We start from the raw sequence: 27,769 nt of genomic DNA, 5'->3' as shown, positions 1-27,769 counted from the left end.
TCAGTATTTAGACATTTATTTCAGATATGCAGTTTACACGCATATTACTGAGCAAAACTGAATTGCAAATATACAAATACTGTAACAAGCATTATCAAATAACATAACTGGCACTAGTGTTATAAGCATATTACTGAAACTGGTGAGGCTAAGTCATGAAAGAGGACTGCAGCTGATGGCATTTTCATTTTATCCAACCAAACTTCCAGTAGCACCATAATGGCAATACATGAAACACAAGACAGAACATTGTTAACTGTTATTCTGATATTCACAATTTTTTTTTATTTTAGTGAATTACATAGCAAAAAAACTTTAACAGTGCAGGCGCTTTGGCCAACTTAAGCTTGAGTTCAGCTGTACATCTTCCATATGCAAAAGAAAAAGACAAAAGCCAGCATATTTGGAACCCATCTTTACACTCGGGCAGTCATTGCACTGCACTTTGATTCTGGGACTGAAGATATGCATGTCTTGCAAAGAGATGTCATGTCCACTAAAGCCTGAGTGAGTCTTTGGTAGGCTAATACTTCATTATTATTATACATTTATCTACCACAGTCATTTTATTCACTAGAATTTTCTTTTGTGATCCAAGGTGGCCAAAGAGGACATTCTGGAAAACATTACAGTAAAATCCTCAAACGACCAGGCACTTCAAACCCAGTCTTTTCCAAAGGCACCAAGAATTGATGGGGCACTGTTTTCCCCCCTGATGAAAGGTGACTGCATCTGCTTTTCTACAATGCTTATAAATCATTGGATTGTTATTTTACAGTTTTTATACACTATATAGTAGCCTTATCTGCTGCATGGTTGGTTGCATGAATAAATAAGTAACCCCACTGTTCTTCACAGGTGACGTCTCCATTCCACCATATCTTAAGTACCAATTTCTTCTTTTTCAAAATTATGTAAAATGCCATAACCTTGCTCAAAGTGTACACACATACAAACATTCCTGACACAGGCTACATCCATCTGAAGATATGCGGTTCATTCTACATGCATTCTAAATACAGTGTGTCCAGTTATGAAACAATTGTCATTACAAATACTCACTGCTGAAATATGTTTGTATAGGTCTCTGCAAAACTTTTACTTCCCTCAAACAGAGTTCACACTAGAATGGTTTTAAGTCACTAATGCTCAGCTAACACCCACTTATCCCAAACCCCATATTTTCCAAGTGAACAGTGCAGAACGTATTATTCATTTCAGCATTTAACATATTAAGAATTTACCAATTTTTATCTAAATACACGAAGTATATGCTTTCAAGCAAAGTTGTGGCAAAAATACAAAACATGGACGTATTTATACTGCTGTAATGCACTTGGTTAAAGCCTTCATGTCTCTTCACACAGGTCTAAGATCCACATGAAGTATTTTGCCTTATCAGACAAGTATATATAAAATGCAGTTGTATCAAAACCTTGCTTCTGCTGGTCACCTGAAACTTGCGGAAGTCGCATGTAATTCAACCAGCTTTCAGACAGGGTTCTTCAGTGGTAAATATATTTTTGCAGCACTTACAGGCTTAAATTTCAGTCTGAATAGCAGTGCTTAATTCCACAGCATGTTGTGAATGGTTGTTGTTTGTTTCTTTCAGTGTTTCACCAACACCTAAATCTACATCTTTCGAAGATCCATTATTAATGCTTTCCTCAGCAATGTAACTCAGCTGTGGAACATCAGTGCTAGGGGCTGTTGGAACAGGCGCAAGGATTCCACTTGGCTGTGGAGAGTTTTCCAAGCGATCATTTTCCACCTCTGGGAGAACACTGACTGTGGTAAAGCGAGTATGATAGTCGCTGGAACCGTGGCTACAGGAAGTTTTCATACTTTCCATATCTGAGCAACTAAACTCAGAAAAATGACTCGAGTGAGAATCTGCTACAGACGGAATACTATCGCTAAGAGAGGGAGAGTCAAATTCACTGGAGTTTGTGCTTTGTTGTTCCAACAGCTGAGCATCCATGTCCTCTCTTGTCTCATTTATCTTCATGCTACTCTTCTTTCTCAGCTTACCTTTACATTTTTTTCCTGCTGTTGTTTCTTTGGACCACTTGGTGGCACTCGATTTACTTTCTGGCAAGCAGGCCGATGAACAACCAGCATTACTACGACCTGCAGCGCTGCCATCATCAACACTACTGCTTCCGCTGTTGTGTCTGAATTTGGCTGGCTTTGATTCAATATCCACTTGCACTTCCATACTGTTGCCTTCCCTAGAACAAGAAAGAATCCATGAGTCTAAGTGGTCATCTAAGACAAGCCAGCTAACACAGCAAAACAAACTTTTACTGCTTTCCAAGATACACAGCAGAAGAAAGTTACAGAGATGTAACTTCTTTTAGAGAAGTTAAGTGTTTAACCAAATAAACAACCCAAAGAAAAACACGAAGTCTGAAAGATCAAACACTTTACTGAGATACAGCAATGTGTTCCTCTTTGGAAATAATGTTGGTAAATATAAGTAGTCACATGTAATTCAATTTGTAACAAAATCTGCAGTTTGGAAGGGTAATCATTAAAATAGAACAGCTGAGGCATGCTTAGAATATCCTTTAATAAGCAAGGCTTATTAATCTTCTATTTTCACCACATTTCTCTTACCTGTCCAAAGGGATGTAGGAGTTCAGAATGGATCCTGCCATTGCTTTGGTACTGGCATTATCACTAACTGTTCCCAAGCTAACTGTGCCAGATTCTCCACTCAGACTGTATCGTTCTTTCTGCACATCTGCTTGTACTTCCAGTCTTGGAGAGAAAGAAGAAGAGTTGTATACGCTGCTGCTACAGTTAAAGCACACTAGTTGAAAATTAGTGTCACCTTGTAGAGTTTCTCCACCACTGAGTAGTAAGTAGAGTTTATTAGTTACTCCAGTACAGATGCACATATTTACCCTACTGAAACAGGTTCTCTCTTTCCACTGTCAAAAATGACTATTTTCTGATTAAAAAAACCAAACCAAACCAAGAACACTCAAAAGCAAAACCAGATTCACTTCCCAACAAAGCAAAATGCCGTGTATTAACCAGAGGTTCTGGATTCTTTCCTCCCTGAGATTTACAAGAACAACTTCCAGGCTTAGTTACAATTCTTTTGCAGATATTGTACTGTACTCTAAAAATGGAAAAAACAATCAGAAGGGTACATAAGTTCAAGATATAATAGTTCCCCTGTTTCTCTAGCTGCAAAATTATTACAAATCAAATAACAGGCAGAGAACTGTGTTCTGTATTCTGCTTTATATTGTATTGTTATCAACTGCAACAGGAATAATAGAAACCTAAGCAATCTTGAGTTGGGCTGACCAGATAAACCTGAAATCAAGTTACAAACTTTTTTCCAAATGCCTTGTTTATTTATTTTCTGACACTGAATTGCAAGTGTTCTTTTGTTTTGTTTTCCACACTCAGCTCTTTAAGGAAGAGGATAGGTATACCTCACTCAGCAGTCACAGCTTGAAACACATAAGGAAACTCTTGATGCTATCCTGCCCTCCTTATTCTAATACAGCCTGGACTTCTGAATTACGCAAGAAAATGAGCAGTGTTAGCACCTGATTTAAATAGCAAATTCCATCCTGAACCCTAAATATTAACAATCCTTTCCAGACACCCCCTTTTTCTTCAGGGAGCAGGACAGCCAACAGACAGTAAGGCCCCAATTCACAGGAGGCACTGAGCATGTAAGTGACAAGAAGTTGCCACCTCGGCAAGGCCAGGTGCCCAGCTGCCTCCCCAAGTCCATTTTGAATCCACACTCCAGCCAGATCTTCTGAAAGCACAGCTTAGTACTTGTAGACTATTGAACAAGTCAGCAGTTCCAACTTCAGGGTGAGATGCACCGGAGAACATGACTGTGTTAGACATGAGGTGCCTCCCTCTGACTCCTGGGCAGAGGCTGCTCTCCTGGGAAGCAGGAGAACAAGATCTCAGGCCTCACTCACCCTGAAAAAAATTCAAACTCTTCTTTGAGGACTGTGGTCTGGCAGGACCTCTTGGAAATCAGGAAGTTTGTCAGAGATTAACTGTCTCTATTTCCCAGAGACAGTTCCTTTTAATAGGAACCAATTTGGAAAAATAAAAATCAAAAAACCTAGTAAGCAGAAGAAGTGGTATTACATGTAGAGCAGGATACTGTATGGTAGAAAGCATGTCTCTTACCTGTTAAAGCAGTTAACCATTGCACTTCCTGAGAGACTCCCTGTTATACTAGCCCCAGCCAGGGCCATGGTACTAGCGGTTTCACTTAGGTTGTCTCGAATGGCTCCTATTCTATCCATGTGGCTACCACTTGCACTCAAGCTGCCAGTCAGTCCTCCAACGCTTCCTTCACCTATGCTAGGATTATGACGTGCCTCTGCTACTGAAGTGGTATCTAGACAAAAATAAAGAAGGCTTGTCAATTACGGAAGTAGAACTTAGTAGTTTCTAGAATGTGACCATGGAAACCGTTCCTGAAATTATGCTGAGGAAAAGGTTTTATAAAACGTACTGTGACAAAAAGATAACTTTGTCAAAAAGAGACAAGACCTTTCTTGAAGTTGCTATAATGGTTACGCCTGACATCACATACTTAAGATACCAGAAAGTCAACCATCGACAGGACAGGTAACATGGAGTCAAGGAAAACAGACACCCTATCACAAAGGATATTGTCACGTAATTAAAATAAAAATAGCACCAGATCAGCATGTAGTTCCCTCTATTATAGGTAAAAAGACAAAAGCCAGTGAGCTTCCACAAACCAGTATTCTGAAAAAGCAGCGTTAATTTTATCTTAAAATTTTTACCTATGGAAAAGACTTTACTTGAGTCTGGCTTTGATTCAAACAAGCAAGAAAAGCTTTAATGCTTGTATTACAGCACAGCACAACACGAACACAGAGAAGCTATTCTCATCCAAGAGCTGGTCTTTCAGCAATGAGTGGAGGTAGTCCTAACTGTATAATTCCTCTTCTGCAAATAAGTACTCTAGTATCTAAGACCATCAGATATAAGTCACAAACCACAAATTTATAGAAAATGAAACAGAATTTTCTTACCTACAGCTGCATTTGTTCCACCAACATTTATATCATTTTCATCATCAAATTCTATCCTGACACCTTTTCCATTGCCTGCTGACACACCACAGCCTCCACTTCGGCAGAGGGAAATTGGAACAACTCCATACACGTAAGCCAGCATAATAGGCACACCAATACCTACAGAGGGAAGTACAGTCTTTCATTAAACGTGACTTGTATTTTAGAGCCTTTCATAAAAGCTATTTCATTTTCCATGATTACTTGCTATGTCACACTTGAAAGAAATCAGGAGGGAGACAAATTAAGAAATATTGGTAAATCACTAAGGTGAAATGACAGGGAAGTACTTTCACCAGGCAGAATGTCTTCTATCAGCATTGGCAGGCAGAGAAGCTTAATGCTTGATGAGTTAATACTTCCACTACATCCATAACATCTTTTAAAAACAGAATGAAAATACTTTAAAGGTTCATATAAGCTCCACTGGGGACTGTAATAATGTTCCACCTGAGAAGCAGAAAGAGAGATCTATTTCAAATGTTACTCAACTAAAAATGTTACTACCTCTACTAATTTAATAAGGGGTTTGATTTTGCATCCACTGAAGTCAGACAGGGCTTTGCTATCAATTTAATAGGACTTAACATTATTATTACTGTTGGATCTTTCATATTTATTGTACCACACTGATTCAATTTAAGGAGAACTTGTATAATTAACATCTTTAAAAGTAAACAATTCTGTGGAACAGAGTGGCAGGAGTTAAGGGAAACCAATGAAAGGAACTGTGGGTTGAAGTGCATGCAGATATACATACACGTCTATCCCACCACTTCTAGTGGTCTGTGAAAGTTACTCCTTTGGCATATGAATTAAACCATTCTATGGCTTTGCTGATGGAAGTACACAGAAGGTACAGAAAAATGGTAGACTGAAAAATGGCAAGCTGGCACATTCTGAAAAAGCCAGGACAGAGGCAAACCCAATGCAAAGGCTCCTCCGTCTAACCTAAAAGAAGGGTTCCAGTTATAAGAATTCCCTTTCCCTAGAAATTCCTCAGCATTCAAGGATGAAATCCGTATTTTCAAGGTCATTATTTTGGAAGCCATATAATGCCCTGAGACTGGAGGCCATGTGTTAATGGCAATGGGGCAAGAGTAAAAACTCCACAAAATAAAAACCAGCTGCCTTCCCTAAAAAGCTAAGTTTTATCTCTGGTCAGGAATAAAAAACAGCTTGAAAGAATGAGGTAAAGCAGACCTATAAATACATCCATGAGACTTTGTGTCCCACTACCTGTTTAGCAGGTATTGACACCAGAGCAACATGAGAACAAAGCAATGCAAACAGACACCAGAGACAGGTCTATGACTGGCATAAAACTTTGAGGCCGCACCTCAAATACTTTGTTCAGTTTCGGGCCCCTCACTACAAGAAGGACATTGAGGTGCTGGAGCGTGTCCAGAGAAGGGCAATGAAGCTGGTGAGGGGTCTGGAGCACAAGTCTTATGAGGAGCGGCTGAGGGAACTGGGGTTGTTCAGTCTGGAGAAGAGGAGGCTGAGGGGAGACCTCATCGCTCTCTACAACTACCTGAAAGGAGGCTGCAGAGAGGTGGGTGCTGGTCTCTTCTCCCAAGAGAGAAGTGACAGGACAAGAGGAAATGGCCTCAGGTTGTGCCAGGGGAGGTTTAGACTGGAGATTAGGAAAAACTTCTTCACTGAAAGGGTTGTCAGACACTGGAACGGGCTGCCCAGGGAGGTGGTGAGGTCACCATCCCTGGAGGTATTTAAAAAGACGTATGGATGAGGTGCTCAGGGACATGGGTTAGTGGCAGACTTAGCAGGGTTAGGTTAACAGTTGGACTTTATGATCTTACAGGTCTTTTCCAACCTAAATGATTCTCTATCTGTATTTGCACAGTGGTCCCTTATTAACAAGCAGTTTAGAGCCACAGCGTCATGGCCAATTTAAACCATCACTTGCTAAAAGTGGCCTGGCCTTCCTGAGGCCACTCATTCCTCTCTGAGCATTACTTCTGACACTACATACACAACTGCGTGATGAATCGGATCAGGGGACTGATCCAGCTTAAAACTAAATGGTGGGTCTTAAGGTGAATCAGTTATCCACGGCAGCTTACTATGCAACTGTAAAGATGTCTGTGCTGCAACAAAGGAGAAGCAAGGCAGCACTGGGCAAGTCCACTCCTTTCAAAAAAATCAGGGTTTGTTTACAGTGATCTTGTAATTACATGGTAAGATGACAAGTATTTTGCAAGGTACAGCCAGATTTTCCTCAAATGCTACCCTCAACAATCCCTATGAGAAAGAATGTGATAGAATTCAAACTGACTCCCAGAACATAACAAATAGTTTCTCAACTACTGTCATGTTAAAAGACTATTTTTCTTCTGTGTTGAAAAAAGTTTGAGACGAGGTTATTCAAATACATATAGACTCTGTGGCAACAGTTTTTTCTTGGTCAGTCATTTAAAAAAAGCTATAAATACATCAGTTTTAAAAGCCAGATATGACAATGTGGAAACTTCAGTTTGCAAGATAAAAAATATTTTTAATTCTTCATTTTAATGCAGCCTTTCCTGAAGTACTGTATTCTCCATTCTGCCCCAATAAAAATGTACAGTCTCAGACTCCTCATTGTCTCAGTTCCTTCACCTGTAAAAGGAAACTGTAGGACTTCTCAGCTGTTGTGTTCATGAGTGCTTATAGAGTTCTGGTTGCAAGGTGCTACCAATACACAAAAATATAGTACTATTTGCTTACCTACAGTTACTGCAGCTACAACTGGAGAAACTATTACAGATAAGGTTACACCACCTGCTATAGCCAAGTTTCGCTTGTGCTTTGAAATGTCTTTGCCTTCATATCGATTGTGAATCTTGAAAGAAGAAAAGAAGAAAAGGTTTTTAGAGTATTATCGTCATCAATAATACATTGCTGCAAGGATGAAGAACTGACATATAACAGTTTGGAAGCTGTACCCTGCTCTCTTCCAAAGAGACCACATTCTATGTCATGATTTATTCCTTAACTTATCTCAAAGAAAAGAAAATGTATACATTTCTTAATTTTAGGCACCTTTTAAAGAAGCCCTCCCATCCAGCAACTAAGCATTTACTTTCACCCTCAAGTTAGAAGAGCTACATCATTAACAGCTTTGTTTGTTTGTTTAATCATTTCCCAACCATGTAAGCTGGAGTAAATCAGACAATTTTCAGGATCAGAGTTACCATATCTGATCAAATTGACACTTCTTATTCCCAGCCATGTTTCCCCTGAACAATACGGAGTGAAACTTTCACAGATTATTAGATCCATGGAAACAGAGGTTGACATAACAGAGCCATGAAAATCTTGTAGTAAGGCAGCCTTCACCAAACATATCCTGGGAGAGAGGAGAGCAAGAACTCCATTGCTCTGGCACCCTCTCATGACAAGTTGTTGAGACAGGAAATATTTTAGCAAACCTGAGTCTTAGCTGTGCTACTATTTACCGAGGAATCTGCTAACCAAAACTTACTGACCCTTATTGACGGTTCAAGTCTGCAATAACTCTGAAATGTGACTGCCTCAAACTTATCTGCCGCAAAACCCACGTGAACCTGAAAGGCATTCAAACGTCACTGTTTTACAGAGATTTCCTACTTTTTGTGTGTTTCATTTACTCTCTCTAGGAACATGGCTTTTCAGGGATATGCACGTCATCTGTCATCATTCTTGGTTAAGATGTAATTACAAAGGAACAATAGGTCACTATTCTAATGGTTGTCAGGAGGCTAAGTTAATCCCCACTACATCTCAGGAGGAACACAAAAGAGTATTAAGAGGATAATCACAGTATTTTTGTATCTATTTGCTACTGCAAAAAGAATGACAAAAATGAGCTGGAAGTTTTAATAAATGTTGTGCTTTCTAAATTATAATTTCAATTAGAGATTTGGTAGGGTAGTTCTCATTTTGGAATAAACAAGGTATTTGTTCAGGCAAGACAGGCAAGGAAAGGGCAGAGAAAGACACTGCACTTTTATATAATGAGAATGCATTTACTTGCTCTGAGGTACCTTATACAAAGAGCAAGACAGAGTGAGGGAGCACTTAAATGTGGAACATAACAATGGATTAAAAAGGAAAAATCAAACATGAACAGTCTCCCAGTAAAAGCGTGTAAGAATTACAAAACCAGGAAGATCAGGTTTCATGGGGCTCTGTAAGCAATTAGCAGGATTACCTTAGGCGCTGAATTTTACTGTTATGGGCAATTTTAACTACCGAAACAAAAAGCCTACAACAAAGATATCTGTAAAGGCTACTGGATTACTTAAACATAAAGCAAGAAAAAGGAATGGATAGGAGTAGTTACAGAGGAGAAATTGATTGAAAACATGAAGACAGAAGGTTACACTGGTAGAAATGACTATGAAATAAGAGACTTCCAAATATTAAGTAACAAATAAAGAATATCCAAATAAAAATACTGGGCCAAAAGAAAAGGGATTTCCATAAACGCAGAAAACTGATAGGTTATAAGACATATCTATAAAAAGAGAGGACTAGCACTTCTTTAAGGAAACACTATCAAAGCACAAACTCTTCCAATGCAGAAGACAGACAGAATGTTGTAAAAGAACAATGAAGCTTCCTTTACTGAAGCAGCAGCAGCATCATTAAGAAAACAGAAAGTAGGTCAGATTACTATGAATGGGTATAAAGAAACAGCATGAGGGTGTCAGGACAAAAATCAGGAAGGTTAAAATAGAGGAGACAAAAAGCAAGGGACATCAAAGTCAACAAGAAATTATTTTACAAGTACACTGCTAGTAAGAGGAAAACCAAAAATGTATCAATTCGTTATTTAACAAAGAGGAAAGACAGCCAACAGATGAAACTGAAAGCCTGTTCAATTTTTTTTCCCCTTCAGTTATCACTGAAGATCAACTGTGAGCCAGGTGACTGGTAACAAAGCAGTAAGATCTGTAGGGAAACAGCAGGTTAGAGTGTACTTACATGAGCTGATCTGAAAAATATCTCAGCAGGCCGTATTTCAGAGCCCCTAATAATAACTTCTGAAAATTATTATTCATAAAGATGTGTGGAAAAAATATGAGGAAAACTGGAAAAAGTTAAACTGCAATGAAAATCTTTAAAAAGGTGTAAACCAAGAAGCTGGGGAATTAAAGACCAGTGAAAACTGGGAACTTGTAGACACGAAAGCAAATGCAGGAAATAAAGAGGCCACACTGATTTTTTTCAAGTAGAAATCATGTCAATTTAATTTTCTTCTGTGACAAGATAACTAGCTTTGAGGATGGAGAGAAGCAGATGTCACGCACTGACTTGAACAAAATTTTGACATTTTCTTGTATGATACTCAACAGGTTGTAATGGTCCAGACTGAAAAATGGACTACAGAAAACTACTATTAGCTTCATGGAAAGCAGAAAAAAATCCAAAATTGTCATTTGGTTTTTTTATTCCCCAGATTGAAACACTTCACCCTATACTCTTCCAAGAGATATGCCCTGGATCCAAGAGTATTGAACAGTTTCATTAGCCTGGAAGATGGAAGGAGAACACATGTGTTGAATTTCAGGCCAGTACAACCTGCCAAGGTTGCAAGAATGCCAAACTCACACTAGTCTTGAGAAGTTGAAAAAAAATGGCCTGACATGACTAAAATGCAGCACAATGGTAATGAGGTCAAGACTACCCTTAGGAAGAGACCAACTGCCTAAGTTATCAGTACAGAGGGGAAGGGTATGTGTTTCAGAGTACACAAAATGAAAATAGCATGTTGTTGAGAAAGAGATAACTGGCAGTTACATGCACAGGATCACCCCTTCATTTAACTCAGCAGTAGTAATGTTTCAGCTTCACTGCTATATTCAAACTGGACAAAAACAAAAGGCGGTATGAACAACTGGAAGGAAATTCAGAAGAGAAGAGGAGAATCAGAGGTCAAAACCAGTGTGTTTTCTTGACAGTTTGTCAAGAAAAACTGAAGTGCTAGGTTTACTTAAGAGATAAGAATTGAAAGCGGACTTAAAAACCAAATATGTAATGGGATATTGAAAAGCAAAAGGATTCTTTGTCAGCTGAAGATAGGGCAATAAGAATTTAGTGTAGGAAGAGAATTTACATTAATGTTAGAAAAATAAATTTTACTAAGAAAATTAGGCTCGGAGAGCCTGTGGAATCTCCATCATCAGATGTTTTGAAGAAAAGTGCAAACATGTGACAGGAGTCACAGAAAAATGGCCATTAAGCAGTGGGGTACAACAGAAATTCTCACGAGGCTGCCCTCACAGACTAACTTTCTGAGACTTTACTACTAATATGTGAAAGGTGCTCAGTGATGGGGACCTATCCCAAAATATAATGAGAAAAGCAGAACATACATGTAATTTGAAACAGGTAACTGCTGCCTTCTTCCTCTTACCATTTATAAGGTTCCAGTGACTGTATGGGACTAAGACAAAACAGAATAGAAGGGTCAAAACCCAACTGTAGCAGAAGACAGGAGTACTTGCTTGAAAGAAAAAGATGGAAAAGAATACAATGGAAAAGCTGCATCCCTGGACTTTTTGTCTAGCAGCTCATGTGAGAAACACTTCCCCCCTCCTTCAATAAATGTAGAATTATGTTTCTGTGCCAGTCACTGTGAGAATCCATGCTGATAAAAGCAGAAAACCAAATCTGATTATGCCATCCAGCACATGTAACTTAACACTTAGCACTTGCTGAACCAAGCCATCATTGCAAAAAGCCCATTTCTAAAAGATTTAGGATAAAGTAGTAAGTTATCCAAATTACAAATAGGAGATGTAATTATCTTTTGTTTTTCTTGCAATTTGTAATTTACTTTATATGAAAAGCTATTATATTTTTGAGAGGAAATACATCAACTGTCTTCTGATTAACATGGTCATTTCTAGCCGATTCCTACATAGAGTAAAATGAAGATAGATGCTGTCTAGCTACCTGCACTGAACACTGCTCTACATGGTGGACTGGCCCAAGGCAACTAATGAGCTGTGAGTATAAATGCTTAAATGCATGCATGCACAAACCTATACTAGCAGAATTTTATACTAAAATACTGGTAACTATCTGCTTTTAAGAAAAATAAGAAGGATTTCCTTTTTGCCTTCCTTCTCCTCTAAATATTAATTCTAAAGGAAACCAGAGATTAAAAACAGAGCAGTTTTGAAAAAGTATGCAAGAACTTCCCTGGCAATATGCAGAAACTAGAATATGTTTGGTGTTTTGCTCTGCCTTTTTTAAGAGGAACTACATTCCTAAAAACACTGCTTCTCCTTCCTGTACAATTGAAACAAATATCCTTAAACAATTCAGGGGTTGGTTTGGTTGGTTTTTTGTGGGGTGGCTTGGTTTTTTTGTTTTGTTTTGCTTTTTTAAAGGCTGGTGAAGATAGCCAACTGAACATAGTATTACCCAAGTCACACAATGCAGAAGGTAAAACCGAAAGCACGTTAGGAGTTGTAGCACATTTTACCTTACGTCCCACATACACAGGAATTCCAATAATCATAGCAGGAATAGCAATGCCAGCTATTAAGGCAATTCCTACAGGAGCTCCAACAAGCGTCCCTAGTTGCCACAGTATTTTCTTCTTACGGCTCCATGGTTTCTTTCCCCAAAATGTGCAACCTGATGGGCTAATAGAAAGAAGTAAGAAAACTGTAAAGAAATTGTAAATAAATCAACATAAGCATACACTACTGAACTGTTCTCTAGTTACAAAATTATTGTTCTTAGGTTCAATTTACAGATGTTATGGATACCAAATCATCAGTTATAATTTTTTCAGATTTTTTTTTTTCCTTTACAGCATATTTTGGAACATAAATTTAAATAAACATAGATTTTGCTAATCTGTGGTTCACAAGTAACTTATATAATAAGAGTTTTTGTATTGCTTACTACACACACAATAGAGCAGTATTAAGACATGAGTAAAAATAGCGGGTACGTTCAGCTAAAACACTTCATTTGTTGTACTAAGTACACAGTGCATGCATGAAACTTAGAAAAATATTTTAAAATAATAAAAAAATAACAAAGCACTAATTTAAATACATGCATTGAAAACTAACTTAATTCTCAGCTATGGGTACTTCAACTGTGATTCTCTACTCCAACAGGAAGAAAGCCAAAACTACAGCACTCAGGAATCTACTTCTATATACTTTAGAAAACAAATTACCAACCACAGATTTTTTTTTAAAATGTACCTTAGATAATGTAAATCTGAGATCTCTTTCATACACAGCCAACAGAATTCACAGCCACAGACAGCACAAGTCATATGATTGCAGCTTCCATCATTCATTTTTATTATGTAAGCAGCACAGCGTGGGCATGGCTTTATGTCATCAGCTGTTTAAAAATGAATATTAACATCGTATCAGTTCTTTAGACAAGCAGATTTAATTAAAATCTAGACATGTGTTTGGCAAAACTGATTGAACCATTATCTGAAAAATGGAGCAAGTTTCTTATAACTTCGCTTTACAAATATTGATTTGGCAATGACTTGATAGCCATTTGTATTTGTAAACCTTGGACAAAGTAAAACTAATAAAACAAGGCATATTAGATTACATTCAAGTAATTGAATAGTTAATGCATACACTCTGTTCAAGGATTTTTAAGCTTAATGCCATATATATTAGAGTCGGACATTAAATATGTATGTTAATACAGGACTGATAATACAGTTTCTTTAAATATAATCCTCTTTTCCATTTCATGCTGTTATAAATCTTTTACTTGACTATTCAGTCTCCACTCTGTTATTTCTTCTTCTTATCTTAAATACATCTCCCCTTCCACATTAAGCACATTTCTTTGGTACCACCAATCTTCTCTTGAGTCCTTTTCACAGCCCTACTTAGTATTTACTTACTCCCTAGAAAAAAATATTGTAGCAAGAAGAAAAATCCGGAGGCTCGCCTTGTTCCCACGTCAAATACCAAAAAATGCCGTTAAGTGACTAGGTCTATCATTAATAAACAAGGGGTCATTGAGCAACAGTGAAATACTCATATACTGAGACAACCACGGTTGTGATCTTTGGTCCTTCACATTACTAGTTAGCAGCTGCACTTTGGGACAAGCTATTTACTCACAGCAGCAGAAATAACTTGCAGCTCCTAGTGCAGAAGTCCAAGTTTACTGCCTCTGTGCTACTTGGTAGGACAAAGGGAAAAGAGGGGTTATACTGAGTATAAGGAATATCCAAAGAGGTGCAGAACCAGCAGAAACAGTACCTCTACCAACTCCAGTGCAAAAGGACAGTGAGCAGCTGAAAGGATGCGCTAGCTATTCTCAGATGGAACAGATGCACAACCTACAGGGCAGTAATTAAACTGAGCAAGTTTTTACAGCATGGGTATGGCAGAACTACTGCTGTTCATGCTGGGAGTGACTAAAAGGGCAAGGAAAGGAGCTGGTGTGCTAATTTATTTAAAGTTTGTTTTAAAATTTATTTGAAAACTAGAACAAGATGCCAATTTTTAAGATAAGATGGAGCGCCTTGTTAAAATGAGCCAGCACAGATTAGAGACTCCCAAGTCTAGGGCTGGATTGGAGAACAACAGCTCTAACTACATTCAAGGTGCAAGAGAGACTCTCCTCCCCACATATCTACCTTGTTTGGTCAGGCAGACACAAAAGCTGCCAAACAGATCAGAGTTTGCTGAAACTTGGAGCCAATTCTTATCAATAGCAAACCGGACTCTCGCTCTGCAAACTACTGCTCTGAACAGTTTTATCCTCTTTTTTGGGGGGTTACAAACAAGTTCAATTTTAACAAGATGGAATTGTTTGCTTTCTGGTAGCCAAGACAGATGAGCATTTTATTGAAAAACAGAAATTAGTACTAACAAACAGATGTCAAACATCAGAGCTGGCATCAGACTAACTGTCTCTTTTGAAAGCAGAAAATCAGTGGGTTTGAGTTTTATTTTTAACAGCTTCTATTATTAGCAGCCCTATGAAGTTTCACCTACAGTGGAGAAAGTTAAGTGTTCCCAGTGTGCAAGTGATACAACTAATGAAGTCAGCCTGCCAAACACAGAGAATGCTTTGCACTTCGCATTTTTCAGCTACAAAGAAAAGAATTTAAAATACTGACAAGCCTGTAAGACTAAAGTCAGGTGTCGTGGTCACAGAGTACTTCAAATGATAACATTTAAAATTTGAATTCAAACTATAAATTGTATATTTTGTATTTCTGAAAGACAAAGACAAAGCAGCTAGTACCTACCATGGTACTAGAGTTCTTTCCATTTTAGAGTTATTTGTGCAAATGTACTAAAAAGATATTTTACAGACACAGTATCCTAGTCATAAATACCTGCTGCTCCAGATTCCTGGCTGTAACTAATAGACGAAGAACGAATTGTTCTCAGGCGCAGACTTTGAGCTCTCTCCTGGCGAGCAGCATCACAGGTCTGGTTTGGATGCCAAATCTGCTTACAGTGGTAGCAAAACTCAGTTCCACAGCCTTCTCGTCCACACGTAAGTTTAGGACAGCTGGCACATCCAAAAGCGATCACAGCATATCTTGAATGATCAACAGGGGCAAGAGAGAATTTTGTTAATAAAAACAGCCCTATCTATAAGCCAAATTAGACAAGACAGCTGCCAGAGCAGCTGAAGCAGGTACAAAGGCAGTGGACATCAGGATTTGACATTAGGTGGCCAGCACAGGTTCCTTACCACCTCCTTCCACAACTCTTATCGCTATTGCATTAGACTAAGACTGTACAGAAATACTACAATCAGTGTAACACTTTGCTCTGCCCCACCTTAGTAACTTTATGCAGTACTGAAATATACTGTATATATGGCTGAATGCAGTACTGTAAGGTTTATGGTCACAAAGCAACCACAGTTCAGAAGAGCGGGACAATAAAACCAAAAAAGGTATTTAAGCAACTAGAAAAAGTTACAGTTTCAAACGTGTCTCAGTCACTATGGTCACGTCTAAGCTTGACCCTTTCTATAATCTGGGAGGATCCCTGCTAAGTGACCTGTAGTGTAATCTGTTCCTGTGAAGGCATCTGACTTGGTACTGTATGACATTGTAGTATTTTACTGGTTGCCTTTTATCATGAGTACCACTATCTACTTTAAACAGATGTTTGCTTACTCTTTATATTTTAAAATGTCAAAACAAGAAAGCAAGTATTTTATAAATAAGGATTTTGGTTTCTCAATTATTAAGACAATTTCATTTTTTTGGACATTTTTTCAAATACATTTCAAACTATAAATGCAGAAATTAGTAAGAATTCAGGGCCTCACTGCCACCTTTACTCTGACAATACTATAGCACAAAAAGCTCCAAAAATGTTGAGACTTACAAAACTGTGTTACACTATTTTGTAATCAGACACTACATGAACAACTCTATACAATGACAGAGTTGTTGCCACAAATAAATTCCTTCATCAGGTTTGCATTTTAAAGTTCACATGATAAAAATACAGACAATGTGTATTATAGTTCATATTAATACTAAATATAAATACATATACACACACGCGCCTTAATTCCTACTCATAATTTTTTCAATCATTTTATGCAACAGCTTTTAAATAGAAAACAATACTAGGTCCACTGGTATGAACACTTAAAAAAGATCTATAGTTTTATTCACCTGAACAGTCCCCCTGAATAGATTTCAGATTTATAAATGCAGCAGGGCTTAAATATATGGCTGTTCAAAACAAGGTAATTTTATTTTAAAAGAATAAATTGTTTATTTTTACCCCATGCCCAATTTATAGCAGTTGCATAAAGTTAACTCATAATATTCTTTATCAGTAATGATACTAAAAAAGTTATTTCCACTCACATATCTATCTGAAAATTTAGCTATTTTCATTTTAGAGTAGCTACATCTGAAGCTCTGTAAAGTTAGTTCAAGTCCTATCCCTTTCATTGTTTTAAAACAGCATGTTTGAGGTTCCCTCCCCACCCAAGAAGTTCTGCAAACAAATAGTAGCTTTCAACCTTTAATTTACAGATGCTGCCGTTACAAATAAAAGAGATATACGCTTGTCTGTTTTCAAATATTTTTACTTTCCAAGTAAGAATTTGTTTCAGTAATTGCTAGACTCTTCCATATTGTTGCCAAGTTAATCAGCTCTATTTTCCCCACTCACAGCAACTGAAGAGATAATTGCTTTGTATGTACACAAAGAGACTCTGTTTCAAATGCTTCTTCAACATACAGGGATGTATCCAAGACTCACGAACATTATATCAAAGAATCTCAAGCATAGGCCACAGAATGAGTATCAATTTATATCCTGCCTCCCATTGCTAATAAAGAATGGGCGCACCCCTGAAAGCACTCTCCATTTGCGCATACCTTTAGAAAGTAACTTTTTAGACCACAGCAAATCTCAGTTCAAACTGTACAAGATTACAGGTCTAATTTCAACATTTTGCATTCCTTTTACAGATGATGTGAAAGCTGAAAGTTCTTATTAGGCTGAGAGAAGGGACAAACAATGAAATTCAAAGTAACGACTAGTAAAACAAACACCAGAGGCAAAGAGCAATTAACTGAAGAAAGGATGTACAGTGAGAAGAGCAATGATGAATTTGTACTTTTGCCCAACCTGCTTTTTGCTTGACAAAGATAAGAAAATCTAGGAATCACTGCTTTCTTCTAATAATGGCAGCAATAGAATCTCAGAGCAAAAACATTAAATAATTCAGACAGAACATGTTTGGAATACTGATTCACTAAGGCTTGTTAAAATGACATCAGAAAAGCACTATGAAGAGACAGAATCTCAACAAATTAGTCTGGAACAAAGCCCAAGAGGTTTCCTTATCCGTGCTCCTTCCCCAGCGAAGGATCACCTATTTGTCAGTGTCCCCTACCAAGCCACTGGAGGTAGGTTGCAGCTCATCCAGACTTTTACAGTATTTCAGATAACAACAACAGTCAGGATGCATTTGAGCTAGCAACAAAAGCCAAGGATGAAGTAGCCCAGGGTCAGAAAGACTGCGGTGCCAGCGGTATGGACCATTTCTGGCATTAGACTGCTTTAGTGCTAGAGACCCCACAGCGCCCAGGCAGCTCACCCAGGACACAACTACTGCAGAGGTTCTCCTCCAAACTAATCCATAGTCCTCTTGTCAGGTAGATAAAAAGTTCTCCACTGGGACAGAAGAAGTAGTAATACACTTAATACTGCAGTTAACTTTGTTTCAAGATCTGTTTGGTTCCAGTTTTGCCATCTTTAGGACCTGTTTTTACCCCAAATAGAGTGAAAGACAGCTGAAAGAGATACTTACTTCTTAACTATTCTTTGTTGTTTCCCGAGAACACAGGGGCCCACGATGTAGGAAAAAAACCCCATTGTAACAGATTAACCTAGCTTCCCTCCTTTTTTTCTTTCGTCTCCCCTCCCCCCCCCCCCGCACACCCCCCCCCAGGGATCAAAGTTTTTATAATTATTGGCTCTTTATCTGGTCCAGAGCTTTGTCCAAGTGTGATACCCAAACCCTGAAACAATATTATATGTGAAGTTTCACCAATGCTGAGGAGAGTTGAAGCACTGTCATGCAACATCCACTCATTTCCTTCTTTTACCTATTTGTGCAGTAAATTTTTCCTATCAAAATGCTCTACTTTGCACCTATTTCCTATTTATTACAGCACTTATTTCTAATTTTAAAAGACAACTTTAAGAGAGAATGCTACCCTCTGAAGTTACTGCACCTCTACTACTTTGGGATTAATTGCAAATTTAGTAAATGTATTCCATCCAGCTCCTTCATGAAATATTTGATCCATGCCAAAATCAGGTCAGCTACCATCACAACCCTAATGCATTCTGCCAGTACCACATATCAAAAACTGTTAAAAAAAATAAACCCTCAGTTTTAATTGCATATTGTACAAGTTGATTACAGTTGCCAAAGCAATTAGAAACTGCGACTACTGTTGTACCACGTAATTGTTAAAGCAAACATCTGCTGATCTGAAGTTTGTACGTACTGTATGCGATACCTCATCTTTAAACAATGTTTGTTAGCATAGGCTGTTCAGTCAAAGTCTGAATAGTGTGCAATTCCTTCCTCCATCCTCCTTCTATGCTCCACAACAACATTAAATCCCCGTTATTACTTTCTATACCGCTCCCACTTCTCCTTCCCACCTCCCTCTGGGTGCTTTCTCCCAGCTCCCCTGGCTAACCATGAGGTGAGAGACCAGTGCTGCAGCAGGCTCCCAGCTAGGCACATACCAACGCGCCAGACGGTGCTGCCTGGAAGGCCAAATTTAAAAAGGTAATTATAGGATTCATAGGCAGGTATTTCTCTTGCTGGAGGCATTATTGATGGTCTCTCTTTCACTCAAGTATTGTTTCTTTCCCTGCAGCTTCTTAGGATTAACTTATGCTGAACACTCAACCCCCTCTGCCCAACATACTTGAAGGTGCTAAAGGTTTCAAAAGTGATCAGGAGAAGGATGGGAAAAAGACAAAACATGATCACACAAGCTGTTTTTTCTTTAGGATGACAATCATGAAGAATGATCCTGCTGAGAAGTATCCAAGGAACCAACTTCATCTGATTTTAAAGTAGTAATGAGAATTCAGTGAGGGGGTACTATCTGTGCATTAAAACCAGAATACATCTATCACTGTGAAGCATTTCCCTACCACATGAAATACATTAGGAAGAAGTCATGTTACCAAAGATACAGTTAAGGTCGCCCATATAGTACTAGTTTGTTCCCCTTGCACATAAGCACTGGCATAGTTTAGCTACCTGGTAATATACGGTGTTTTCCACAGGATTCCACCCTCAGAGTAAGGAACATGCAGTTGGCAGTTCTGGAGCCATGATTTAAGTATTTGCTATATACTAATACATTGCTGTGGTCCCACAGGATTGCGCGGAACTTTAACTTTGCTCTGAAGACCCACTTTTTATTTTTATAACGGTATTATCTACAGCAATTATCATTACAGTTTCTGACCATTTAAAGATACTTAGGATTTTTTTTAAAAAAACAGATGAGAAAACTGAGGCACAAAAAATAAGCAAGGTGAAAAGTCTCCATTAAATAAATCTGCCTTAGTCTACTCACTGAAGTACTAAAAAAAAAAAAAATATATCTGAATCACTGAAACATGGTTTAACAGAAAATGCTTTAACAGTTCTTACATGCTTCCCCTTACCTTGAGTAACAACAGTTTGTCCAGAACATGAAAACTCAGGGAAATGTGAACACAGCATACTTCTGCCTATGAAATAATGCCTTCTAGTGGTTGTTTTCTTTTGCAGTATCGAAATATTAAGAGAAAGCTGTACTGGTTTTGTCCACATGACTTTGTTACAAGCTCATGCAACCAATCCATCTCTCAAGTCATTTTTCCTTCTCTGCTCAAACTGTACCAGAGCAATGCCATCCACTTTGGACCAGAGGACCTAAGAAACTATCACCTTTCCAGTCCCCACTTTTGACCCGCATTAGCAAATTCTGTTTCATTTAATGTATGAAAGCAATGTTTCTTAACTTATAATTTAAATTTGAAAGCCTCCTAAACATTAAGCACCTGAACATTAATATTGGAATATTTAATCTACCTAATAGTCAGCCCTATTTTGCTTGTTCTCTTCCAACATTCTTCTTTTTCTTCTTTCTACTTATTGCTGATCTGTGAGGCTTTGAAACAGAGATGTCATCTTCTTTGAGTTTTTAGTGTGCACTGCACATCCGGATCACAGTCACAGCTATAACCTTTAGACATTATGATAATGCAAACAATCTCTAAAAGAGCAACTTGCTGAAGAATGGCATTACGAGACACCAACAGCAGAAAAGAGTGATGAGCTAGCTGCTCAGCAGTATTCGGCCTACTCCTGTCAGAATTCAGAATGGTTTCAGAACTGTAATTATCAAAGCAATGTTTAAACATTACGCTCCTCAGATAATAAGCACGAACAAGCTGATTATTATCTTACATCAGATTCCTGTTGACAGGCAACAAGTGGTGGCTCAACCAGCCACAAGATGGAAGACATCTGAAGCCGGAGAGGCCTTTTTATTGAAAGAAAACCTTCAATCATTTTCACAGTTAAAAAAACCAAAATACCCACTGTGCTTTAACAAATGGACTAAGTTAAAAGTACAGTCACCAAATTTTCAGTTCTCTTTAGTCTGAGCTTTGCACTGTTGCCTTGGCAGTGCAACACCTGATTTTTTTTTTTTGCATGCTGTAGAAACATAGCAACTACCTACTAGTAAGTTTCATGACATTGACAAAATTCCCTCTGTGCAGAAAAAAAATCCTACTTGAGGAAGAGTTTTATTTTGGAAGGTGGGTTGTGGCTTGGTTGGTTTTTTGTTGTTTTGGTTTTCATTTTGTTTGGTTTTGTGGTTTGTTTTTTTTTTTTAAAGAGCATTCTGCCTACTACCTACTTATACAACACGTAACAAAATGCTGAAGTAAAGCAATTAACTTTTCAAAAAGCAAAATGCTATGAACATTATATATTTATGCTGTCGCTTTTTTGCAGATACTGGGAAAAAAATACATACCCACAATCTGGAGCTGGGCACCACCTACAATCAGGATCTGCAACCAGCCATCGCCTAAGCATAAACTCTTCATATTTTTCCATCAAGATGTCATCATTTAATATCAAACGGATATCATGAGGATTAAATCGTTCTGAGCATTCTGGGCAGCTAATATTAACTCTGCTTTCAGAGATTTCTATCCGGAGATACTGACGCAAGCAATCCACACAAGATCTATGGTGACAAGTCATTATCTCCGGAAACCTGTCCTTGGAGTGCCGCAAAAGGCACAAGGGGCATTCCATGAAGTCTCCACTTGGTTTGCTGCTAGAGGTTGTTCCGTTATCGGAAGAGGTACACGTGGAGAAAATAGAGTTCTTGTCCGTACACATTTCTGAATGAATACTTTCAATACTTGCAATTCCATCAACACCTCCATTTAAATCCCTAGACTTGCGTTTCGTGTCTTTTTTTCTCCGAAAAAGAGAGCCCAATGAAATTCTTCTTTTCTTTGGTGCCTTTTTAACTGACGGCAAGCTCACAGAGGAAGCAGAAGACTGGAGGTCCCGATCAGAGCCCATTTGCCGATGTAAACTCATGTCTAGGTCACTCATCAGAAATGGGTTAAATTTCATATACAACCCTAATCATTTTTAAGGATCAAAATAATAGTCAGAGGATACAGGCATATTATTATGTAATCCAGTTTGAGAGTCTTCATGCAGAAAATTCACATGTATCCACTTCCAGCAAATTCTTCAGAGGAATTCCCTATATTAGGAGGAAAGATAAAAAAAAGATAGATTAGAATCACATCCATCACTTTTGGTTCTGAAAAATCACAGCACTCTAATGACCTGTTATTCATATTACTACCATCTTCTCCTTACCATCTGACCCAATACCTCTGTCAGCTTTTTCTATCCTTTAGATCCTTCTCGTCTTAACAAGCCTGAAATTTCCCTGTGGTCAAGGAATATCTTTGTTACACTTAAGTAGTGCCAAGAACAGCATCTTCACTCCCCTGCTCCCTAAGGGGGGGGTGGTGTGCATGCATGTGTAGAAATTACCATAACCCAAGGTGACAACTAAGTCAATATACAACAAGTTCTTCTATAAAACATAGTAGCAGGCTTACAGCATTGGAAACTTTTCTGTTTTCTCTACCTTAGATTTTCCACGCACGCAAAGTCATGTACGAACCCAATATAGTTAATTACAAGAAATGAAAGGGTTTTTTTGTGTGTTTTGAATCCATTTAGACTGCCAGCAGAAATTAAGTCACTGTGGCTAACAGCTCAAGATATTCTCAAAACCTCAGGGTTCTTAGAGAAGTATGCAGATGCATGTTTATAACGTAAGGCACCTGAATTTTTCAGGAAGCAGAGTTGCAGAGTGAGTGACAGCCAACATTATCTTGCCCTTTAACTTCCATATTGCAATCCAAGCAAAGACTAGAGTTAAGATGAAGACATTTGAATTTTTCATCATGCTGATTTTTACTTTAAAAAAAAGCCCAGAAACCAGATTCCCATAACATATCAAGCTTCAATTATTCCCTGGGTACAAGATGACAGCAAGAATTTCCTTCTGTTCCCTGTTGCTTAAGTGACTGGCTCAGAGAGAAAGAAAGGTATTTTCCTGTTTTCCTCCAACAGAGGAGACTGCTGTAAGAAGTGGCAGATCATCTCCAACCAAAACCACTAACTTCCCCCAAACATGCAAATATGCTCACTTCTTGGAAGCTCGATTTTACAAGAGGAATTTCTCTAACTGTCAGTGAAATGCTTCTGTTATAGAAGAGTAAGAAGGCATTTCTTATGTGACATCAGTGTTGCGTATCTGGATGCAGCTACTGCTGGCACGGTTTCTTTCCTCAGTGCTTCCCAACTTACCTCCCAGAAAGGCGTGCACTGGGTTTCTATGATTTTACCATAGGATGATAAAATCAGAAACCGGATACTACAAATAAGTCAAAAGGTAGAAACAAAGGAATGTAGAGGGCCACTGATGATGATACAAAAATATAATTTCTAACTTGCACATCTTGGTATGGAAAAAATGAAGGGAGGTGAAAAACCAACAGTGATTGAGGTGAATGCCTCTGTTTACCAGAGCCTAGGCAGTCTGCACACCAGCTAGAGACTGGGCGAAAAACAACCATGTGCTGTATGTCTCCAGGACAGGATCACTGAGATGACTGGGTCAAGACTAGGAAGTTTCAGAGGAAGACTGATGAGCAGCGGAAACATAAATCCCTCTCCAAAGAGGAAACACAGAAATAGCCCACAGGCTGTCCAGCTTGCCAGAGCAATGCATGCATCAAACCCACTGCTGGGCCCTCTTCAGACTACGGTAGCTTGATATTATATACATACTAGCAGATAGCCAAGTCAACACTACTACCATCCAGTACAGTAGTACCCCACAAAAGTACTACCTTCCTCAAGTGTGAGAATTAAAAGAAAAAAACACACACCACACCCCCCCCCCAAATTCAACAAAAAACCCCCTCACATCTCCTGGTTTTGCTAAAAAGAGGTCTTACCTTTTGGGCCGCTAGACTTTTTTGTTTGGTTGGTTAAATTTTTAAGAAAAAATTTAAAAGCCACTACATTCTATTTTTTCAAATGCTGAATTATTACCACCATTGGTTTTTTTTCCCCCAACTAATAAAGGAAAATCTTACCTCAGTGAAACACTATAAAAAAACCAACTTATTTTATTCCCAGCATCTAAAATAAAGCATATCTCAAGAACATAACATACTCTTCCTTCCCTCCTAAGGGAACATTTTCAGCCTAAAACCTAGTCAAAAGGAATCTTGGATGCCTTACCTGCTTCTGTTCCCAAAACAAATTTAATAGTTTTATGGGCGCTGTTTCTCATTAAATGAACTAAAACATTCCTTATCTAAAGGGAAAAGGTGAAACTGAAAAACTGCTCAACAATGATGATGGAAGGGAACATCCTTCTCTCTAGGATCTTGGCATGATGTTGTATCATAGATACACACAGTTGGTAGACAGCATCTGAAATATACTACAGATACACAAATCCTACAGCCTATGGCTGACGGTAATTTATTTGTCTAGAAGTGCAAAAATAACCTTGAAAGCATTATTATAGCTACATACTTACTAACATTTGTACATTCACACAGATACTACCAGGACAGTGGAAAGTGCCAGAAGAGTCCATGAACAACATGAATAGCAATCAAAGCACTCATTTCAGGCAAGAAGGTGGCTTTTGCTTTTTTTTTTTTTTTTAAAAAGTAGGAAGTAAATACAGTAACACAGCCAAGCCTATGACTACAAGCCTTCCCCTCCTCCCTTTCTCTGGAGAGGAAAGACTGCATATTACAGCATTTTTGCCAGTTCCAACAGATGTACAAAATCAAGAAATAGCAGGTCTGGTGATGAGCCAGTTGTACTTTTTAAAACAAAACAAAGATTCTCCCATTCTCTAAAGAAAGAGACCAGTACATCCTATAGTTCTCTTTCGTAATGGGATCTGATAAGCAGTCTCTCAGAAATAGCAGATTGCTCTTTTAAATAAAATGGTTAAACTTTGTCAGGATTTTTGACTAGAGAAGTTGCCAGTTATTTCAGACAATCATCAGTTATGCTCTCTAGATTTATATGCATAAAGCTAGTTTTAAAAGCCATACTCTTCCTTATATAGTAATTTTGGATTGCCATTTTAGTGACGTTCAAAGATGACTTTGCTGAAGTGAGAAGATTCAGCAGATGATTTATTACAGGAAAAAATGAAGACAAACGTTACAATGCTAATAACGATCAGAGCTGTACAAAATTGTAAAAGCCTTACTAGCGCAATCTGGAGCACTGGCCTGTTCTCATGTTGCCCAACCCAACACAGCATCTGCAAGTTTTTGCTGACAAAAAGAAGGAAAAAAACATTTGATTCTGTACAGCCAGAGAACACAACGCCTGTATTATTCCAGTAACAATGAGTCCACATGAAGGAGATACATTGTGTGAAAAATGAAGCTCTGAAATCAAAAGACTTGAAACAAGCCGAGACACACAATTATGGTAATAATAACGAACAATCTGATTTCGAGAGGCAACATTCATTGCAAGTTCTGCACCACTCTCACTGACCACTATAAACTCTGTCAACATACAGAAGAAACTAATATGGGAAACAGCGAAGTAATAGGAAAAACACACACAGTGTAACTCCTAAAAATTTAAGTTCACCACTGTCCTCAACATTTCCTCAAAAGCACTTACCGACTACAGAAAAACCATGTTTCTGGCTTACCGCCATGCCTAAAGTCCTACCACAAATCCAAATTCCAGCCATGCTTTGCATTCTGCTCACGCCACAGGCTACCACAAAACATCAGCTGCCACAGCACAAACACACCTTGTCAAAGATTTCCAAAAGCACAAATGACGTTTACAGACGTAACTCACATAAAGCTCAGTACTTAACTGCTACCTGTTCCTTCAGTAATCCTTGCTAAACTGTTTGCGGGGGAAATCTAACATCCAGTTAATTTCCTTCTATACTCCTTTTGATCATGCTGCTTTAAGTAAATACTATTGCTGACCATATAATGGAAAGGGAAGGAAAGGAAATCAGAATAATCTTGCCAAGGGAGAAGTTTAAGTCAGAGATGACTGGGGTGAAAAATATCTTCTAGTATGGCTCTCCAAGACATAACCTTCGCTTGCCTCATCTTACCAGGTTCAAAACTTTTAGGAAATGCACTAGGGCAGCTGAGTATAACCTTACTGATTTTGCAAGAAAAGAGCTATAAAGCCCTATTTCCATCAGCCAGCTGCTGCAGGAGACTAACTCCCTCATGCTACTAACTGTCCTTCAAACACACCAGAGGCACAAGCTCAACATGCTGCCTGCTCTTCCATTACATGTTCAACCTGGTGTACGGGAGCAACGAATAAGGGAGTCTGCCATCAGGACAAGCAGCTTCACACACGTTTGCAAAAAGAAGGCAGATTTAAACATTTGTGCAGGAAACCTCCATAAAGGCAGATGTAGCTACATCCTCACTAAACCCCTTAAACAGTCCCTCATGCCATTGGTGCTTAAACGGCAAATTTAGACTTTCCCTGTTGCAAATGAAAACTCTTTATTTTAGGCATTTGCTCCTCCTGGCAATTTAACCAAGCACCGATTTTGTGTTAACATACTGAAAGCTATTTCTTGATTAAAACTGACTACTAACAGCTTCCTTCTCTGACATCTGCAATTCCCAACATTTATACTCTTAGCTGCTTTCTGAGATGCACTGCTCCAGCTTAGAAAGAGCTGCAACAAAAAACCCCCAGAGCTCGAAGGTCATCCACCGACAATGCATCACAGATCTGAAATACATTTCTGCCTCCCTCTTCCAATGAGCATCTCCTCTCAATCACATAGTATCCTGGAATTTTTAAGCTATTATGTTCTTGACATAAGTATCTCTAAACATCTAAAAGAGGCATCAAAACCACATTTTCCTTTTCATTTACTCCATGGCATAAGAACTGTAAAAATAGTGGAATAAAACATAAAACAAAAATATGCAAATGCTTAAGCTACTAAATTAAATACCAATGCACAGGATTTTTGAACAGCAATCAAGTTTCTCATTTCAATGGGCATTCTTTAAATGTCAATTCATTCCATAACAGTTTTAAAATTGGGGGAAAAACCGCTTTTGCCTGAGGATTTCTAAAAGAATACACCCTGACTCGCTTTACACATGCCTCAGGTTCAACTAAAAATCTGGCATCACCGAGAGTTAAAACAGAGTAAGGAACAGTCTGAAAGAGCTTAACAATTTTATTTTGACAGCTACGTGCTTCTGTAGCACTATGTCCCATTAAAAAAAAAAAACAACCACCACACTCACGTCAATGCACATGGTGTCAGAGCATGCTAGGACTGTTGGTTTAATCACAGATGATTTAGTACAAGCAGAACCAATACTTTGCAACTTGGAAGTAAACAAATGGAAGTTATGTCAAAACAACAAAGGTCCTGGCAGAACTTTTATATGCACTAAGTTGAAAATTAAATCCTTTAATGGTAACATAATGCAGCATAGGTGATATGCTTAATTGCAACAATTAGCAGAATGCACTTA

At 38.3% G+C, this 27,769-nt stretch overlaps 1 protein-coding gene across 1 annotated transcript in view; it reads right to left on the bottom strand.

Annotated features, from left to right (window-relative positions):
• Positions 1 to 27,769, bottom strand: part of RNF19A (ring finger protein 19A, RBR E3 ubiquitin protein ligase) — a 56,825-nt gene continuing 29,056 nt past the window's right edge. The window contains exons 2-10 of the mRNA XM_059836195.1: positions 21,661 to 22,413; positions 15,442 to 15,650; positions 13,316 to 13,460; positions 12,577 to 12,739; positions 7,827 to 7,941; positions 5,058 to 5,219; positions 4,177 to 4,390; positions 2,620 to 2,763; positions 1 to 2,231 (exon numbers count right to left, since the gene is read on the bottom strand). Of these exons, the coding sequence (XP_059692178.1) occupies positions 1,541 to 2,231; positions 2,620 to 2,763; positions 4,177 to 4,390; positions 5,058 to 5,219; positions 7,827 to 7,941; positions 12,577 to 12,739; positions 13,316 to 13,460; positions 15,442 to 15,650; positions 21,661 to 22,277 (2,460 nt within the window). The 5' untranslated portion in view covers positions 22,278 to 22,413 and the 3' untranslated portion in view covers positions 1 to 1,540. The remainder of the gene's footprint in view (positions 2,232 to 2,619; positions 2,764 to 4,176; positions 4,391 to 5,057; positions 5,220 to 7,826; positions 7,942 to 12,576; positions 12,740 to 13,315; positions 13,461 to 15,441; positions 15,651 to 21,660; positions 22,414 to 27,769) is intronic.

The sequence above is a fragment of the Gavia stellata genome, chromosome 3 (genome assembly GCF_030936135.1).
Source record: "Gavia stellata isolate bGavSte3 chromosome 3, bGavSte3.hap2, whole genome shotgun sequence".
In the NCBI taxonomy this organism is placed as follows: domain Eukaryota; kingdom Metazoa; phylum Chordata; class Aves; order Gaviiformes; family Gaviidae; genus Gavia; species Gavia stellata.
The sequence above is the reverse complement of the archived record's forward strand: the minus strand, read 5'-3'. Positions and strand labels throughout refer to the sequence as shown.